This window comes from Passer montanus, unplaced genomic scaffold, assembly GCF_014805655.1.
Source record: "Passer montanus isolate IOZ18808 unplaced genomic scaffold, ASM1480565v1 scaffold9, whole genome shotgun sequence".
Classification (NCBI taxonomy): Eukaryota; Metazoa; Chordata; class Aves; order Passeriformes; family Passeridae; genus Passer; species Passer montanus.
This window is the reverse complement of record NW_024374367.1, coordinates 15031364-15049859: the sequence shown is the minus strand read 5'-3', so window position 1 is coordinate 15049859 and position 18496 is coordinate 15031364. Positions and strand designations below refer to the sequence as shown.

Below are 18496 nucleotides of genomic sequence, written 5' to 3'. Positions count from 1 at the left end.
GAACAGGGATCCTCAGCCAAGCCCCCATGCAGCTCAGTGACAGCACCCACCTTCCCTGTCCCACCAGCTCCTTGGATTATGGACTGAGGGTTTAATTATGGACTGAGGGTTTAATTATGGACTGAGGGTTTGCATGGAGCTGCAGGAATGCTTGCAGAAGTGCCAGGACAAGAGGTGAGAAGCAGAGAAGTCCACAGGGGATGAAGATGTGAGCAGGAAAGGAAGCAAAGAGAAATCAGAGGCTGTGAGAAGTACATGTGAAGAAAAAGTGGCTTTCAGTGATCCTGTTGTGCATCAGAAACCAAATAAAAACCTTTTTATTTCCTGTTTAATTTTATTTATTTTGTATTTTATATTTCCTGTGAGGGGTAGGGCACTGCCAAAGAGATTCAGAGTTTGGTTTCTGTCCCAGCAGGAACAAGACTCCGCTGTCCCTTGACTCGAATCCTGTTTATTAATGAGTTCTACTGCAGCCATGGGGTTGGTCTCAGTGTAGCTCTGCCAGTGTCCAGGTGGGATTGGGAGGGTTGGACCTGTGCAGAGCTGGTGGAGAGGGTGGGATCAGGAGCCCAGACCCCCCCAGGGTGGGCTCAGCCCTTCCCCAGGCCCTTTGTGCTCCGGGGCTGTTTGGAAGCTGTTCCAGCCAGGCTGTGAACCACTCAGTGCTCGTGGCATTAAACAAAACTCCCAGCAAAGAGCAGAGCAAGAACAAACCTCTGCTCCAGCACTGAAGGCGAGCTGCCTGAACCTGAGAGTGTTCAGAGAATGCCAGCACCACTGGGGCTGGAAAAGCCCTCCAGGATCACCCAGTCCAAGCTGTGCCCAATCCTTGGGTCATTCCTGGGACACCTCCAGGGATGGGCACTCCAAACCTCCCTGGCCAGCCCCTGACCACCCTTTCCATGGGGAAATTCCTCCTGATGTCCAGCCTGAGCCTCCCCTGGTGCAGCCTGGGGCTATTTTCTCTTGTTCCCTGGGAGAAGAGTCTGATCCCCATCTTATTTCATTTTTTCTTGCTGTGGGAGCAACTGATAGCCCAGAAAAAAATCCAGGGGTGGTGCTGGGGAGACTGGGTTGGAAGTGGGGACAGCTGCCTGAAGCAGTGGTGGCACCTTCTGCCTAGAGCACAGTGCCTTCCAAAGGGTTTTGTACCTTATGTGGTGAAATATTTTGGGCTCAGCAGCCTTTATTTTGTTTTCTTTCCTTTGGACTAACGAGCCTGAGTCAGGAAACCATGCGGGGAAAATCAGTATGCAGAGTGCAAGCATCAATTTAAATCTACAAAGTTGCAGTGGGCTATATAAAGATTTATTAATCAAAACATTTGCAAAATATTGACTGTGCACGTACGCTGTGAGGCCTGAGAGATCATCTGCAAAGCAAAGCTTGAATTAATCACTCCTTCTCATCCATTAATCTTTAAAGAATTAAAAAATTATGTAGAAAATATTTGTGGGTATTTTGCAAACTAATTTCATTCTCTAATTTCAAATTTTTTCCACTCAACAGTTGTTGTGTAGAGGGAGGGAACAACAGCTCAGGGCAATCAGCCAAATTTTGGTTCCCAGAACAGGGGGTGTTTTGGAGAAGGATATTCCTGGATCCTTCCATCCTGAGGGGACGAGTCCAGAGCCCAAAATTCCTGAGGGACAAAGCACAGTCAAGGGAATTTTGGTGCCTCTTTTGTCTTAAACACCTCTGCAAAACACAGATCTGGGGAAATGTGGTTTGAAGGATCTGGCAGCACCTGTTGTCTGCAAAAATAGATGTATTACAAGGGAAAAACAGAAGAAAATGTGGTTTTGTTGGAGAAAAAACCCTTCATGTTTTAGTATCCAACCAAAGAATACCAATGGATGCACCTGCCCACCTTGAATGGTGCTGAAAGCCTTGGCAGCTGTTTTAGTATCCAACCAAAGAATACCAATGGATGCACCTGCCCACCTTGCTGGTGGGCTCCCAAATGTCCCAAATGTCCCAAATGTCCCAAATGAATGGTGCTGAAAGCCTTGGCAGCCCGAGGATATCACAGGGACTAAAACCCAAAGGCATCATTTGGGCTGGGCTCTTGAATTTTCTGAAAAGCCCAGGAGGGTACCAGCACAGCCCGGAGTGCCCATGAATCAATAAATGCTGGCAGCCTTATTTTACTGGAAGTTGTCAAGTGCCACAAAGCAGCCCTGTTGTAGTAGATGGCTTTAATTTAAAGAAAATAATCAATTTGTAGGGCGGGCGTGATGGGGAGCAACAGCCATGATTTTATTTCAGATGTTTCTTTGACCAGGTTTATGAAGATGTTTTATAAACAAGGTTTTACAGTGCCAGGCATGTTGTTATTTTATTTCCTCCAATAACCAGTAAGTGAGGGAGCCAGGGCTGTATTTATAGCAGGGTGTGTCTATGGAGGAAACCTTGCAGTGGCTGGAGGAAGGAACACACAGCTCCTAATGCAGAGGAATGACTGGGAGCTGCTGCTTAGGAATGGGGTGCCAGAGCTGAATTACATCAATTATTAATATATAATTTATTAAATTTTCAATATTATGTTTTATTATTTCAATATTATGTAATATAATATAATATAATATAATATAATATAATATAATATTAGTATATAACATATTGTATTATCAGATAATATATAACATATAATTATATTATACATTATGTATTTAATAGTATATTAATAGATAAATTATTATATTATATAATTAGATAAATTATTCTGGTCCCTAGATAGCAATGTCTGTGCTACACCCTGCCTCTAGGGCAGGATTCCCCCTGTGATTCCCTTTTTCAGCAGCGAGGGAAAATCAGAAATGTGGTGTTATTTTCATTACACACCTCTCCATGTCCTGCTCTTCATATCTATATACACATCTCTGAGTTTGCATGTATCTATAGTTCATATATATATATATATATATATATATATGGAAAATCACTTATTTGCCAACTTTTCATTTTATTTTTATGCTTTTATTCTGAATTTCCATTTTTGCCAAGCACACTCACTGTGTGGGCCAGTGTTGGAGGTGGTTGTGCTCTACATCTTGCCCCAGGTGCTCCTGGGCAGCAGAAGAAACAGAAATTCGGGAAAAATTGGGGGCAGAAATTCCTCCTGAGCAGAACAGTGGGAATGTAAACCCATAACCCTGCCTTAAATCCATGGCTTGGTGGAATTATTTTCACATTTTACCTAAATCACAACAACAGAGCACAGTTCCCTCTTCTAACTTGTGATTCTTGGGTATTGGGAGGGAGGTGTGAGCACATTAAATAGGAGGAAAGTTTTATTTTACAAGTCAGACTTTAAGAGAAATTTTAAAAGCCTTGTGAAACTAAATGGCCTGGAATAATATTTCTGTTAGAGAGTGTTTCTGAAGTGCAGCAGTGTGGGTTTTCATGGGTGTCTTCTGTAGGAGCTGTTTGTTGACCTGTGTTAATTTTATTTTTCGTATGTTACTAGAAAATGCAAATATATAAATATATAAACATATAAATATATAAATGCATAAATATATATATATATAAAATATGGATATAGAAATACTGACTTGTGAACTGAAAGCAGCACAGATAATGAAATTAAAGTGTGTCACCTTCTAGACAGGGAGCTGGGATATTTGAAGGGCTGGGGGGAGGATGCAGCTCTGGTACTTGTTAAAAACTGGAATTTCCTTGGCCTGATGGAGCAATTCCACTAGGAGAACAGCTCAGAGCTGATGTGATTCCCAGCCAAATGTTTCAGGAGCATGGGGCTCTTCCCCCAACTGGGAAAACCTTGGAACAGCCAGGACCAGTGGTGTTATATTCACTTTACGGCACTGCAAAGCCCCAGCTGCAGGGAGCACCTTCCCTAACCCAGCAGGATGAGCCCCATTCCATCCCTGACCCCTTCCCAGGATCCCACCTGGGGAAGGGGACAGTGACATTTGGGAGCAGCAGAAAGCTCCCAAAAACACGTTCAGGCATTAAGTGAGGAGAAGGAAGGGCAGTTTAATTCTCCTCCTCCAAATCCAAATTCCTGCCTGCCTTTTTCCCATCCCAGCCTTCCAACTGCTCACCTGCCTAAGGCTGGGGCTGGGCTTAGCCCAGGCAGGGTAATAACAGAGGGGTTAAGCTTGGAGCTTCTTCTCTCTGCTCTGCAGCTGTGTTTGTCTCCCACTTTTCTCTGCTGGAAGCAGGAATACAAAAAAAAGTACTTCTAGCTCAGCCAGTGGATGATTTTTATCAGCTCATTTTAGTCAATAAAGAAAGAAGTCAATCACTCCTGGAAAATAGCACTTTCCAGTGCTGTATAAACCTGGCCAGTACAATTGCAGAATAAATCAATAACTGCATTAATCAATACAATGTAAACTGCTGATCTCTGTGGATAAATTGTACCGGTGTAAGAAGGCTTTCAAATAAATTCTAAACCCACTCAAACTGCACAGGCTTTGAATCTGCTGAGGGCACTGGGACCCGGGGAAGATTTGTGCTGTTTCTCTTTAAAATCTCCGGGACAGCAGGGCTGCAGAATAATGTAATTAAATCATGGTAGCAGTGCTCCCACAGACCACTGCAGTGAGAGCTCCAGAAAAGATCCCTGCGCTCAAATTGGCCAGGAAAAGGGGATTTCAGGGTGAATAGGGGGTGAGGCCCTGGCCCAGAGCATGTCCTGCAATGTCCAGGGCCAGGTTGGGCACTGGGGCTGGAGCACCTGGGACAGTGGGAGGTGTCCCTGCCATGGCAGGGTGGCACTGGGTGGGATTTTAGGTCCCTCCCAACCCAAACCATTCCATGATTCCCATGATTCCTGTTTCTGAGAGTCTAAGAACAGCAAGAGGTGCACAGAGAAGGAAAGTTTGCTCCTCCACCTGAATATTTGACAGCCCCAAGAGCTGTAGGAGGTTTGGCCTCTCCAGGCACCTCCATTTTTTACCAAACCCTGCATTCGAGCACCTCCATTTTTATTTTATTTCTTATCATAACAGTGACCCATTGCAAGGCTACTGGCAGAACCTGTGGATGGTTTCTAAGGGAAAAATTGGATTATACCTGAGGATGCAGCAGAGGGGTGTGACTGGGAATGTGGCTGGCAAACCAACACAAGGAGAAACAAGCACATGAGTGAAGAAAGTTTGTGTTGGACATTTCACTGAAGGCAATCTGGAGGTGTTAGGAGGTGATGACTCAAGTGCAACAATTCCATCTATCCTATTGGAATATCAAGATTCCTGTCATACATATATATATATATATGTATTATTATTTGGGATACCACCATCATATAGCCAACCCAGGACAGCACCTTACACAAAACTTCTGCTCTTCTGGAATCCCTTAGCATTTCAGAATAATTCCAGTTCATTCCATAAAGATGACAAACATTTGTAGCTGCTTTTCAGTATTGAAATATATTAGTGTCTATAAAATAGGTTAAGCAAAGAAACAATGCACACCAGTATGATTAATATGACATTTTAATTGCTATGTCAGACCTATTTTCAAGTATTTAGTGCTAGGAACTGACAAAAGAAGTTCCTAATAAAAAAGCCTGAATGATTGAAGCTATTTAGAGGCCCTCATTGTACTGTGCTGTCAAAATGTCCAACTGACCTTTTCCTCATGGTAAATTTTTCCAGGGAAGATTTTATACAGACTATTTTAATAGTGCTGATTGGCCACCCTCTCCCCCAGTTTTTAGATCAGATAATGGTCAGAGTGAGAGAAATGTCACATCCTCACCTAGACTCTGGATTTGGCCAGGGGCATTCTGTGTGAAGTCTCTGGAACCGCATTTAAATTTTTTGGTGGATTTTTCTGAATGCATCATTTGCCATTATTTTATATTTTCAGGTCGGAGCACTCCTGGAGGTGTTGTCCCTCCCATAAATTCAGTCAGGAGCAGAAGGAGCATATGGAAAATAACTCAGCTCAGTGGAGGGAGGCTGGGCCACCCCTTGGCAGGAATGATGCACATTTAGGGGGGGAGTCCTGCTGTAGCTGAACCTGGGAGAGCTCAGCATCCGTGTGGGAATGACTCTGTCACTGCCTCCAGAGCTCAACCCACTCATTCCCAAGGCCAGCACACCCCTAGGAATGTCCAAGGCCAGGCTGAACAGGGCTGGGGACACCCTGGGACAGAGGGAGGTGTCCCTGCCATGGCACTGGATGGGATTTAAGGTCCCTCCCCACCCAACCCATTCTGGGATTCTGTGCCTCCATGACATTGTGGCTGCACCTGCAGAGGCACCTGAAACCTCATTTCTGGGAGCACTGAGATGCAGCAGCCCTTGGGCACGTCCAGGGCAATTCCGGGGGATGGTGTCTTGGAAATATCAGTGCTGGAGGGGAATAAATCAGACATGGGAGGATAGAAATTACCTCAGAGTAGAAATTAATTCCGGATTTAGATGAAGTGTGCTGTTTTAACTTGTTTAACTGTAACTTGCTGTGCTCACAAAGGCTTGCAGAGATGGACAAAAGAATGCAAGGAGAAGAGGATACAGAAGGAATAAGAATAAGAGGAGTTTTCCACCCCTACCCTCACAATAAACCACATTGGTTTATTCAAGCTCTGACATCTTTCGAGCAGGGAAACCAAAACCATTGGTTTATTCAAGTTCTCACATCTTCTGTGCTCCCTGAGCAGACAAAAATCCACGGAGGGGAGCACAGAGGGAGCCAGGATCCCCTGCCACCCCCCAGAGCACCCCAGTGAGTCCCCAAAGCCCTGTGAGCAGATGAATCCCCTCCTCCCCACGGGCCCTGTGGGGAATTCTCCTCCACTGAGGCACAGGCTGATATTAATAAAACCTTTTTTGCACATTTACAACACATTTGTTCATGGATGTGATTTAGAGCTCGGTGTCAAGGGGCCACCAGGGCTGCATTCCAACAACCCCCAGAAAACAGGGAGTTTCTGCACTCCGGGATAATGTTGATTTAGGGGCTGGTGCAATAACACACATGGGCTGTTTTATTTTGTTTCTTGGCATTCCTATTCAAAAATTGCCCTATAAAGAAGGGAGAAGGTGTTAAATAAAGTTTAAATGCTCGTAAATCACAAAGAAGCATTGTGCTCGGAGTGAACGGAAACATTTGGAGAGGCTCAAAATTGCTTTTTTCATGGAGAAATATTTTGTTGATGTGTTAAATTCAAAATGAAAATCCCTGACTGTGAGTCTCTTTCATGTTTTGGTACTTTGCTTAGGTTATCAAAAGAAAATAGGTATTATTTTTCCAGCTGTCTGAAAACTTTGGCTGGTCTGTGATTTTCTCTAAAATCTTCTAAGTCTGGGCCCAAAATTCCCTTTACTGGGCACCTTTAAATGGGGTTTTTAATTCAGGTTCTTGGCTGTTAAAAATCAGGAGCACTGCAGAGTTTTTCTATTGTTTTCATTTCAACTTCTGCTTTTAGGGGATTTGTGCTGTTCCTATTTCCAAAGTTTTTCCTGCAACTCTAAGTGACAAAATTCTTTTTGACCCTTTCTCTTTTCTTTTTAATGAAAGCTGCCAGCCATGTGAACTCGTTCCATTTCAGCATCAGCTGCTTTAATAACACTTTCACATAAAAAGAGCTGGACTTTCAGTGCTTTGGGCAGCTCGAGCTCAATTTGTCCTGGTGAAGCACCAACAAAAGGACTGGGGAGCTGAAGAGGAGAAAATGAACCTGCACAAGTTCTGCAGTGATTTAGGGAGGATGGGAGGAGCTGGATTTAAAGTTTTTTCTCCTTAAGATCGCTTAGTTCTGCTCCTGAGGCAGAATATTCACCCTGCAACTCCAGCTCCAAGGGAATTCAGCAGGGGAACATTCACTCATATTCCTGGGATTCCTCAGTTGTCCCTTTTTAAAAAGGGCTGCTCCCCTGGGGGTGGCAAAGTGGAGAAAGGCTGAGGTTAAAGAGTCTGATTTGGATCCTCTACAGCAAGAAAAGAACATCATTGCTGCACAAAAGTGGGAAGAAATCTGAAGAAGTGATTCATTGTTTACTTCCACTGCAAGGAAAAAATGTTTTTACTTCATTAAGGTATTAGCAGGATTTTCTATAGCACATTCATTTCTTTCTAAATCATTCTCCTCTTTTGAAAGCTGTGTTAAACCTCTTCCTAATAACTCCTGTGATTAGGAACTTTGTAGAAATCCCAGAGGACAGACTTCTAAAAGTGACATTTTATTTCCAGAGCCTCCCTGTAATTAAGCATCGCTCAGACATTCTATTGAGCTGTTACTGCTCTGCAGAAAATCTCTTTTCACTTGAATAAAAGGATGTTTTGGTTAAAGCTAGCAGAGAATTACATTTATGTTATGAAGTATAAGAATTTCAGATTCAGTTTAATGAAGGGAAATAAAAGGAACCTGTTGTTTAATGGGCACAGAAGGTCTGGGAGCAAGCAGAGGTCCTGCTGGACACCTGCTGGGACGGGATGATGCAAAAAGCTCTCTCAAAACCAAATAGGACTGACCTCTGGAAAATATTTTATTGAATGCAGTCTGGGGGTTATTAAATATCACCAGCTGGAAGAGATCTTTAATGTCCCTTTCAACACAAACCATTCCATGATCCTGTGAAGAGTTATTTGCTTGGACATCAATCTCTACCATGTGGTTTTGCAATGATTTTGTATTTTTTGAATTTATTTTCTGCCAGTCCAGCCTGTGGGCTCTGTGAGGAGTCAGAATATCAGAGAAAGGTTTGGTTTAGCAAGGACTTTGAGGAGGTACCAAAGTTTTTTTCCCATTACCATGCCCATGGATAACCAACATGGTTTAATGTGTTCTTTGAAGGATTTCCATGTACAGCTGAACTTCTTTTACTCATTCATGTGCTGACATATCCTCACTTCCATTCCAACAGTCCTCTTTATAAAAATATTTGGGGTATTTGGTTATCTTGTAGTTATAAATGTTTACAAAGATGACACAGCATGGATCTGACAGTGGGGAAAAGAAAATAAACTTCAGAGCAAAATGAGAAGGAAGAAAAGATTTCCCAGTAATGGCATCAGGCAAAAAACCACCTTTTATCAGATGTAGCTCAAGCTGGCAGGAGCATGGCTTCAAGTGTTGAGCTGCATCTCCTGACTTGAAAGCCAAGCTCTGGTGTTTAATTTGTCATTCTGGAGACTCAGGAGATTGAAGGGCTTAATTAGCTGCTTTTATTTATATTTCAAGATGATGAAAATCAATGTTCTTCTCATTTACCTTCATGCCCAACTCAAAGATGAATCTACACTTTCAAGCTACAGCAAAGAATAAAAAAATCAGGAGAGACCAACTGATCCTGCTTAGTGACAGCTAGATTTCAGTTTTCCCTCAGAAAATATTCAGTATCTCTGGAAGGTCTGTTGATCAGAACAGTCTTTGCATGGAAAAGTTCTTTAAAATGGATTTGAGAATATTGGTATAAGAGGTGCTGCTATTTCAGCTCTGGTTCAAGGCCTGCTGATGCCACTGAAAGTTTTTCTGTGGAATTTACGGGGCTTTGGGCTGTTCTGTAGGAGACTCCTTTTATTTATAAGCTTTATTATAAGTTCCCCTTTTCTGCAGAAAATAGCATAGGGCACTTCAAATAGCGTGTTTTATGACACCTCCTCTAATTCAGACAAGTGCAAAAAGTAAACAAATAGCTTTTATTTAATTGAAAGTGGGTTTTTTAACAGGATACATCGAAGAACATGAGATAAATAATATCCACATCACAAGAGTTTTAAATCCCTGCTCCCCTCCGTGGCATCAGCTTGCACAGGTTGACATTCCATTAAAATGCTGTTCCAATAACAACTACTTGGAGAAAATTTGAGACCACCCACGTGTCAATCCCAAATTAGGTCTGGCATCACTCTGTTTAATTAATGCATGTTGATTTACCCCTTCATTTCCAAGCCTATTTTTAAAAATTCATGGAATATTGATGCCTAATATTTTCTTCATGACAGACCACTTCTACCTCCCTCCCCCTCCCCAGTGTTGATTTTTCTCAGGAATGTTGGTTATGGTGAGGAATTAAGATAAAATCTACACTTTTTATTTTTAGAAGTCCATGGCAGAGCATTGCTGGAACCAGCAAGGAAAAGGGTTTAGAAGAACAGAACTCAAGAGGAGGATCCCAGATGCCAATGTATGGTTTATCCTTTGGGAAAATTTCATTGCTCCAGAGCTTAAACCTGTAAAAGTATAAACAGACAGAAGTAAATCTGTGTCAAAAATTAGTTTTTCTTTACATTTTAGCTTCACAGCAATTTCTGTTCTCTTTTCAAGATGAAACATTACCCACAAATGTTATTTCTGTGTATTTGTTTATTAAGCTGTAGTGGCCATTTTGTGGTGCAGGATTTTGGACCAACCTCTCACCTTTCCTGTCAGTATCTTCTTCAAGAGGGTTTTGACTATTTTGTTGCAAAACAGACTATGATATATCAATATAAAAATGCTCAATTTTCCATGGAGAATAAGTTATTTATGAGAGCAGAGGCTGCACCCTGGCCCACCCCAGCACAGCCATGGGACAGGGCTGAGATCTCTGTCCCAGCAGCAGCTCCAGGGCAGATTTAGGGCCACATTATTTGTGAGAATTCTGACTTTCCCAAGAAATCTTATTGCTGTGTCCTTCCCTGAGCTCTGCATGCCAGGGCAGTGGAGACCTGCACTAAAAATAAGGTGTGGAGCAAAACACTTTCTGCTCTAATGAATGTCAGAATATCAGAGACAAATTTATGGGAGCCAGCACCAAAAAGCACCAGGAGGGAGGACACCTATGGCAAGGGACAATCTGGGAGTCTGTTGTGCTTAGAGGCACAGATTTCTTCTTATGCAACAGCATTCCGAGGGGAAAAAAATTCTCTCACTTACTCGATATTTTTGGAATCCTAATTTCCTCACTGCTGCTGCCATCGCCACCATCGCTGACGGTTCTTATCTCGATGAGATAATCTTCTTCAAACGGGACCAGAAGTTCAGCTGAAGTGTTGTTTGTCTCCAGGATATGGGTTTTGCTCTGCCTGTTCTGTCTGTACAGAATCTAAGCAGAAAGAGATTGGAAAACAAGAGTTATTTCGTTTCATTTTAAGTTTTAATGGGGTTTTTTTTGGAGGGGACTGAGAGATTCTTCTGTTGTGTCCCAAAGTTTTCCAAGCACTCTCAGCATGCTGCAGGATGTTAAAAGCAATTTAAACAGGGGAATAAATTCTGCAGGATTTTGGGGTGGGTACCACAGCAGGTGGTTTCCTAGAACTCAAGGATAATCAAAGAATTCTGCACTGCAATCAAACTTTAAAATAAGTTTGTGTTTCCTTTTAAAGTAGATTTATGGGAGTGCTTTTTGGCTCATATATAGATCTTTGTATGAGTATCTTTCAGTCTCTTTTTTAAAGGTGCATTTATGAGCTGCCAGAGAGTGAGAATGTTTAAATGTGGTTTATGACTGCCTTTAATGCTTCAAAGACTGCTCTCTATTTCTTATATATTTGTGAAACTCCTTCCCTGGAGACATGAAAGCAAGAAACTTTGGGTAAGCAAGGTTACAAGGGGACAAGAGAAATACAGGACTGGGGACAGAAAATCCATCTGTTGGGGTAAAGAATTTCTCCTCTGAATGAATATTTGTGTAAACATCAGCCAACCATCCCAATAAACCCAGAAAAATCAGTGTTCCAGGTAATGAGCACTCACTTTCCACCAAATCTCTGCACTGTATTGTAACCAAAATACCTGATTAACGTGATAAAGAAATCACTTACTTTGTAGCCCAACACCTCAGACTCATTCTCCATTGTTTTCACATGCTCCCAGTTCAGGCAGATTTTGGAATTTGTCAGCTTCCAGGCGATGTTCGCTGGAGGTTGACTTGGTGCTTTAGAAAAAATAAAAAGGATTATGATAAAAACAAGATAAACTGAGTATTAATTTTCATCATATAGCTGAATGAGTTGCTGAAATGGGAGTAGCAAATGCTTGGGTGATTCCAACCTAAAAGAGCAAAAAAAACATTTTCCTGTCCATCATTGCTCTGGTATTAGTCAGAATAAAGATCTATTCATAGCACAGAACCTCTTACTGTGAGACTTCATTTGCAAAATTAGGCACAGCCTGACAGTGTCTGACAGTTCAAGTTATATTTGAGAGATTTTGTGGAAGGAAAATGTTGTTCCTCTCTGTATTTCCATGTCCTAGAGGATGTTTTGCTGTCTGGATCTCAGAAAAATCTAAAACCGAGAGCAAACTACAGAAGCCAAGATTTCCATCAGCCAGGACAGGTTACAAAGAGCTGCACATGAAAGTCTCCATGTGATCCACCATGAAACATTGTAGGATTTTAGAAATTCTCAGCACAATAGGCTGAGAGCAGCTTTTTCAAAGGCTTTTTATGCCTAAGTGCGAGGACTTTGAAAATTTGCCTACAAGTGACTGGAGCCGAATCCCGTGTGAACATGTGAGGGTGGAGCTGAGCCTTTGAACTGAGCTTAGATTTAGGCCAACACGTTCTCTCCTGTTCCATGGCACATCCTCCCAGGCCCTGCTGGGTGGTGGCACAGGAAAGGAGGATTGAAACAGAGGTAAAAATGAGGAGAGATTTGGAGAAACACATTCCAGCCCTGTTTCTAAATTGTTTAACTCTGGGATCCTTCTCTTCCCCGCTACGTGTTGGTGACTGATGGATGTCACTTGGAAGGAACAGTTGATTTGGTGATAATTTCTTTCATTTCCCACAGAGATAAAACAAATGGATGGGTGCTGCTGTTTCATATCCATCTGCCTCGTGGCTTTGGAGAACATTAATCCATCCCTCTGGTAGGGAATGAGGTGTTGGTGGAGCTCCCAGGTGAGTATCCAAGGGTGTCCTTCCATCAGCCACACTGTCAGTGTTGGGAAAGATTCATTTCTTTAGGAAGACATTTATCTACTCTCACATACATCAAACTGCAAATTTATTTAAATATGGCTTGAAAGCTCTTTTTTGCTTTCAGGAAACATTTTATATATTGAATTGGATAACAAAATAGTCACAAGAGGCAAAGGATGTCAAATACTTCATTGGCTGTGCACTCTGAAGAGGTTTGAAATCACTCAAAAATGGGTGAATTACAGCCTTGACCAAAGCTTTTTGACACAGAAACTTAAAGCTATCTTAATTCATGATCTTGGGGCTGAAAAAGCACCACAGGAGGATTTGCACAACAAAGTTATCTGGGATTTTTCCAGCCAGAAACCAGAATAAGAGGTAAGAGCATTTTCCCAAATCCACAGGAATATCTGCTAGCAAAACCAAGCAGTTCCAGGTCTAAGACTGGCAGATTATTTCCTCAATTAATTTCTTGGTCATCAATGCTGTCAAGAATAATAGAAATCCCACATATCTTCTTAAGTTTATTGAGGTGCTGATGTTATTGTCATGGTTTAGGTAACACTTGGCTTTGTTGCTGTACTGTGCTGAGGTTTATCCATGCAAGTATTTCCAGTGTCTATATGTAATATTGATATATTTCATATCATGTATGGTATCTGGTATATGTATCTATTTGTAAGGGAAAAAGAAGAGGAAGATGAAAAAATAAAAGGGAGAGGAAAAGGAAAAGGAAGGGGAAGAGGAAATGGAAGTTGAATAGAAAAAGAAATGGGGAGGAAAAGGAAGGGGAAGGGGAAAGAGGAAAGAGGAAGAGGAGGAGGAAGAGGAATTTCTGCAATTCATGCCATGTAATTAAAAAAACAGAAGAGTACAGCTCTTTATGGAGCCATGTCCACAGTTTGAGGACCTCAATTCCACCTCCCTAAGTACTTTTAACTGAAACCAGGATGTCACCTTAGACCTTACATCGATCCCGGAGAAGAACACTTCAATCAGAATTGCACCTCTTTGGCAGAAGGATCATTTCAGCTCTGCTGAGTCCCTGCAATAATGGGATGAGCAGAAGGCTGCAGGAATGCTGGATGCTGAGCAGGAAGACAGAGCTATTACTTTGGAGCTCCATCTCCTGCTCCAGATGCACATTGTTTATACTCTCTTGACATATTGTCTCTTCTCTTATTGCAAGTGCTTGCATCTTCCACAGACAGAGCTTGAAAATTTAATCTATATATTTAAATATTAAAAAGGTTATTTTGACTTTAATTTTTAAATTAACCATTAGCACAATCCTGAATTTGACAGAAGATAAAGTAGATGTAAAACAAAAGCAAATTTATTCCTTCTATGTTTTGTCATTTGACTGCCATGTCTTTAACTTGTCTTTCATTCAGATGCACATAGGAATAGAGGGAAGAATTCCCAGAGATGAATCTATTTTCTGTTGAAAAATGGACTGTGATGAAAGTAATGGAATCACAGAATGGTTTGGTTGGAATAGCACTTAAATTTCATTTCATTCAATCCCCTGCTGTGGTCACAGACACCTTCCACAATCCCAGGTTTCTCCAAGCCTCATCCAACCTGGTCTTAGACAATTCCAGGGATGGGTCCTGTTTGAGCCCTTCTCTGGCTTTATTTTTGATTCTTTTTATTTACAATAAATATTGGTTTTGTGGCAATTAAAAAATCAATTAACTCATTCTACAAGTTGTTCCTATCTTGACTTGGAGTAATGGCATGGAACAGCATATAGAAAAGAAGAAAATTGGTGAAACTCAGGAGAAATATTTCCCTTTTATGCTAAAGGGCCGATCAATAATTTACTGGGAAAATAGATTCCAAGGAAAACAAAACAGCAGAGGGCTTTACTTTTAGTACTAATTTAAAAAAAAAAAACAACCCAAAACTTGCATTTATATCAATGTATCCATTATGCTGGCTCTGCAGTGCAAAGTTCAGAGGTCTCAAAACCCCTCTGTATTTGGTGCCTTCAACAGCTTCCTTTAGAGCCCCCAAACCAACACAGCTTCACCCCAAAATCTCTTGTCTGACCTGTGGGGCATCCCTCCTTTATTGGCTCTGATCTCTGGAATCCCTGAAAGCAAGGGGGCTGCTCTTCCAAGGCAAACAGAAATCCATCCTCGTGGGCACTGATTTAGGACCAGAGGACGTTTCTCAGTCACAGATTTTGTTGTCTGACTTATGAAGAAATCTGGGCTTTAGTTTTCCTTGCTGTTGAAGCATTTGGCAGCGATGGGTCACGGGGAGTTGGAATGTGCCTGTCCCTGGGAATTTGGGGACCCTTGTACCAAATTTGGGACCCTTGTACCAAATCCAATTTGGGATCCTTGTACCAAATCCAATACTCACGGGATTTTTTGGTGGTGACGTTCACCGGGGTGCTGGAGGGCCCTGTCCCAGCAGTGTTGTAGGCTCGGACTGTCGTGAAATACACCGTGTTAGCTCTCAGGCCCGTGATGTTTTTGGCTGTCACATTCCCACTGACTCTGACCTTCCCAGCTGTGCTTTCCTTGGGATCATCTATCCAGTATAAAACCTAAAAAGCGAGAACAAAGAACAGGCAATTCATTGTGTTCCAGCAATTAGAGGCTTGGCTGGGAAGCAGACATGCTGACAAGGAAGATTTCGAGGAATACAGGATTTTTTTTTGTACTCCAATCTAGCAGGATGTAAACCCTAGCATGAATATTTATAGAGAAGTAATAACATTTCAGAGACTGAATCCCAATTAAGGAACTAAATGAAATCCTTAAATTTACAGATGTCCAGAAGGAAACCTTTGATAAAGTAAGGAACGATAAAAGCTTTGTTGGTTTTATGGTTGAATACAATGAAAGAAAACCTTAAGAGATACAAAAGAGCATTTATCTCAATCATCTAACAGGTTTTTAATTATTTTCTATCCTGGCTCTAGTTTTGAGTCAGTGACACCTGTTTAGATCTGCTTTTTTTTTCAGTGAGTTAGAAGGTTTGTGGACTGTACGTGACTCTTATTACCTTCATTTATACATTGCAATGATAGCACAGAATTTAAAGTGGTTTTGACTTGTTTTCCTCTTATCTACAAATTAAAAAAAAAAAAGCTTCACTATGCAAGCAAAATGACCAGGAATGATATCTGACATCACTTAATCCTAAAATTACAGAATATTTAGGGTGGAAAATATCTTTAAGTCCAACCATTAACTCAGTAATGCTAAGGCCAACACTAAACCACGTCCCCAATGCCACACCCACATGGCTTTTAAATCCCTGCAGGGATGGGGACTCCTCCACTGCCCTCTTCAAATGTTTGAGCTAATGGTTGGAGCTGATGGTCTTAAAGGTCTTTTCCAGCCTAAATGATTTTGTTAAGAGGAGGGAGAAGTTAAAAGCCTTTCAGTGCACCACAGCACAAGCTCTGGTAGTGCTGGGGTAAATTTATCCTGCCCTGCTCTGTCAGCAGTGCCACGTGTGCCTGTCCCCAAATCTGAGCACGGGAAGTCTGGGACAGAGCAGCAGTTCTGGGCTGTAAATCCTCCTGATTATCTCAGGTGGGCTGCTGCTAATGAGAGCCAGCGGAAGAGCTCCACGCTCTGCTGACTTGGAAGCAGCAGTTTGTTAATTGCAGGAGGAACCAGAAGGCCAAAAGGATTCTGGACAGGAAAGGGACAATTTCAAGGTGTCAGAACCACCCCGTGGCCCAGCCTCTCACCCCGTGGCCCAGCCCCTCACCTCGTAGCCCAGCACCCTGCCCGTGTGCCGGTTCCAGGGGATGGGCAGCCAGGACACCTCCACCGCCGCCGCCGACACGCTCAGCGCCGAGGTGCCCGCCGGGGCCATCTGTGGCTCTGGGACAGGGAAAACACAGCTGCTGGGACATGGTGTGACCACAGGGACAGTGCAAGGGGAGGAGACACTGGGGGGGAGCAGCAGGAAGAGCCTCTGGTGGAACCACGAGTTTTGTTCTCCACTTATGGTGAGATGTCAGCAAAACCTGTTCTCAGAATCGTCCATTCCCCATCTGCTGGAGCAGATTTTCAGAGATCAGCCACACTGAGTGGTCTGAAGAACCAAACCCTCTGAGAGCAACACCTTTGAGTGTCTCCCAGTTTTCCCAACACACTCAGCAGGAGCACCTTGGGGACAAATAAGTTGAAACAGGCCCTCTACTGAAAATCATTCTGAAAATATGCCCCTTGCTATTTTTATTTCAGATTCCCATCTCCTGCCTCATGTCAGTTATAAACATCCAACGAGCAGGTTTGAGCAGGGTCCTTAAAAACCCTGTGAGATCTGCCTGGTCACATCTGTCACCTATTGCTGCTACACACCCATTACCACTAGGAGTAACTCGTGTTACCATCCTCTCCTGAGTAGATGATGGAAATGGAGCTCAGGGTCCCTTCTCCCTCGTTGTTGTAGACACCAACTTTGACCTCGAAAGGAGAGAGGGGTGTGATGCTGTCATTCCTATAAACGTATTTGCTGGATTCCACCGAGGCCACCACAGCTTTGGTCCAGGTTGTTGAGCCAAGGGGACGGAACATGACGACGTAGCCAAAACCTTCCCCGTTCTGGAGCTCTTCTGACACTGGCTGTGGTGACAAGGCAGTCAATGAAGGTTTGCATGTATCCACAGTTTTAATTGAATCTTCATTCCCTGATTGTATTTTAGCGATATTGATTTAGCTGGCTGTGCCTTGGAGAAGATAATAATGTTTGCCCCATCCGTCAATGTAATATTGAAATAAAAATCAAAATAATAAATCTATCGGGGCAATCAATTTAGAAACAAAAGATCTGATCAGCTCCATTAGAGTTGTCTCTTTCAGGCATGAAGGTTGCAAAATTAAAAGCATTTCACTCAGTACAAGTTGTAGATTGTAGATTTTTTTCTTTCCCAAAGGGGCATAGGAATGCTAATTTTAAATAAATTATTTTAAAGGAAAAAAAGAGTTGGGAAGGAACAAATGTATACAAAGAAATGTGTGTCAGTTGTATAATTGCCTGCCTCTGAGTACAGTACTGATGTATTTTTTTCAGCAAGGAAAAAGCCTCAAGTGCATGAACATATTCTTATTTAACTTCTCAGAACAGAAATGTTCCTGCAAGTCAACATGGCAAAATTAATGTTTCTATTAATAAAATCTCATGTCAAGATACGTATGAAAGGCTCAAACTGAAAAGGCAATTACAGCAACATCGTGTCCAGCATGAAGTTTGGTTTTTCATGGGATAAAAATACTTCCATATTCTCAAAGCAAGAGGACATTTATGAAATAAAATCAGGATTAAATGGAGGAAAGAAGTGTTTCTCAGTAAAGCTGCATTTATTTCACAGGCTTGCATCAAAGGAAGGGGCATGGAAAAGCAGGCATGGAAAATGGTACAAAAAAGACAGAAAAAGGGTCAGGACCTGAGTCCTGGCTCCAACCTCTTCTCCTGCAAACTCTTGGGAGCACAAACAGTTGAGATGATAGGGGAAAATCTGGAAGAACCTCAGAAGACTTCAAGGAACTTATGCTATTTTTATCATTAATTCCTTCTAATTCAAATAATAAAAATAATGATAATAAGCCTGCCCTGGCATTTATAACACATGCTTTTCCTTTAGTGTTGTACAAACACCCAATATTCCCCTTTCCATCTCTTTTCCAGCC

At 42.2% G+C, this 18496-nt stretch overlaps 1 protein-coding gene across 3 annotated transcripts in view; it reads right to left on the bottom strand.

Annotated features, from left to right (window-relative positions):
• Nucleotides 1-9635: 9635 nt before the first annotated feature.
• The window catches only part of CNTN6 (contactin 6), a 125212-nt gene continuing 116351 nt past the window's right edge, over nt 9636-18496 (bottom strand). For all 3 annotated transcript variants that reach the window (XM_039695527.1, XM_039695528.1, XM_039695529.1), the window contains 6 exons: nt 17197-17431; nt 16569-16684; nt 15204-15390; nt 11728-11840; nt 10841-11009; nt 9636-10155 (listed from right to left, as the gene is read on the bottom strand). In XM_039695527.1, coding sequence (XP_039551461.1) covers nt 10022-10155; nt 10841-11009; nt 11728-11840; nt 15204-15390; nt 16569-16684; nt 17197-17431 — 954 coding nt within the window. In that variant the 3' untranslated portion in view covers nt 9636-10021. The remainder of the gene's footprint in view (nt 10156-10840; nt 11010-11727; nt 11841-15203; nt 15391-16568; nt 16685-17196; nt 17432-18496) is intronic.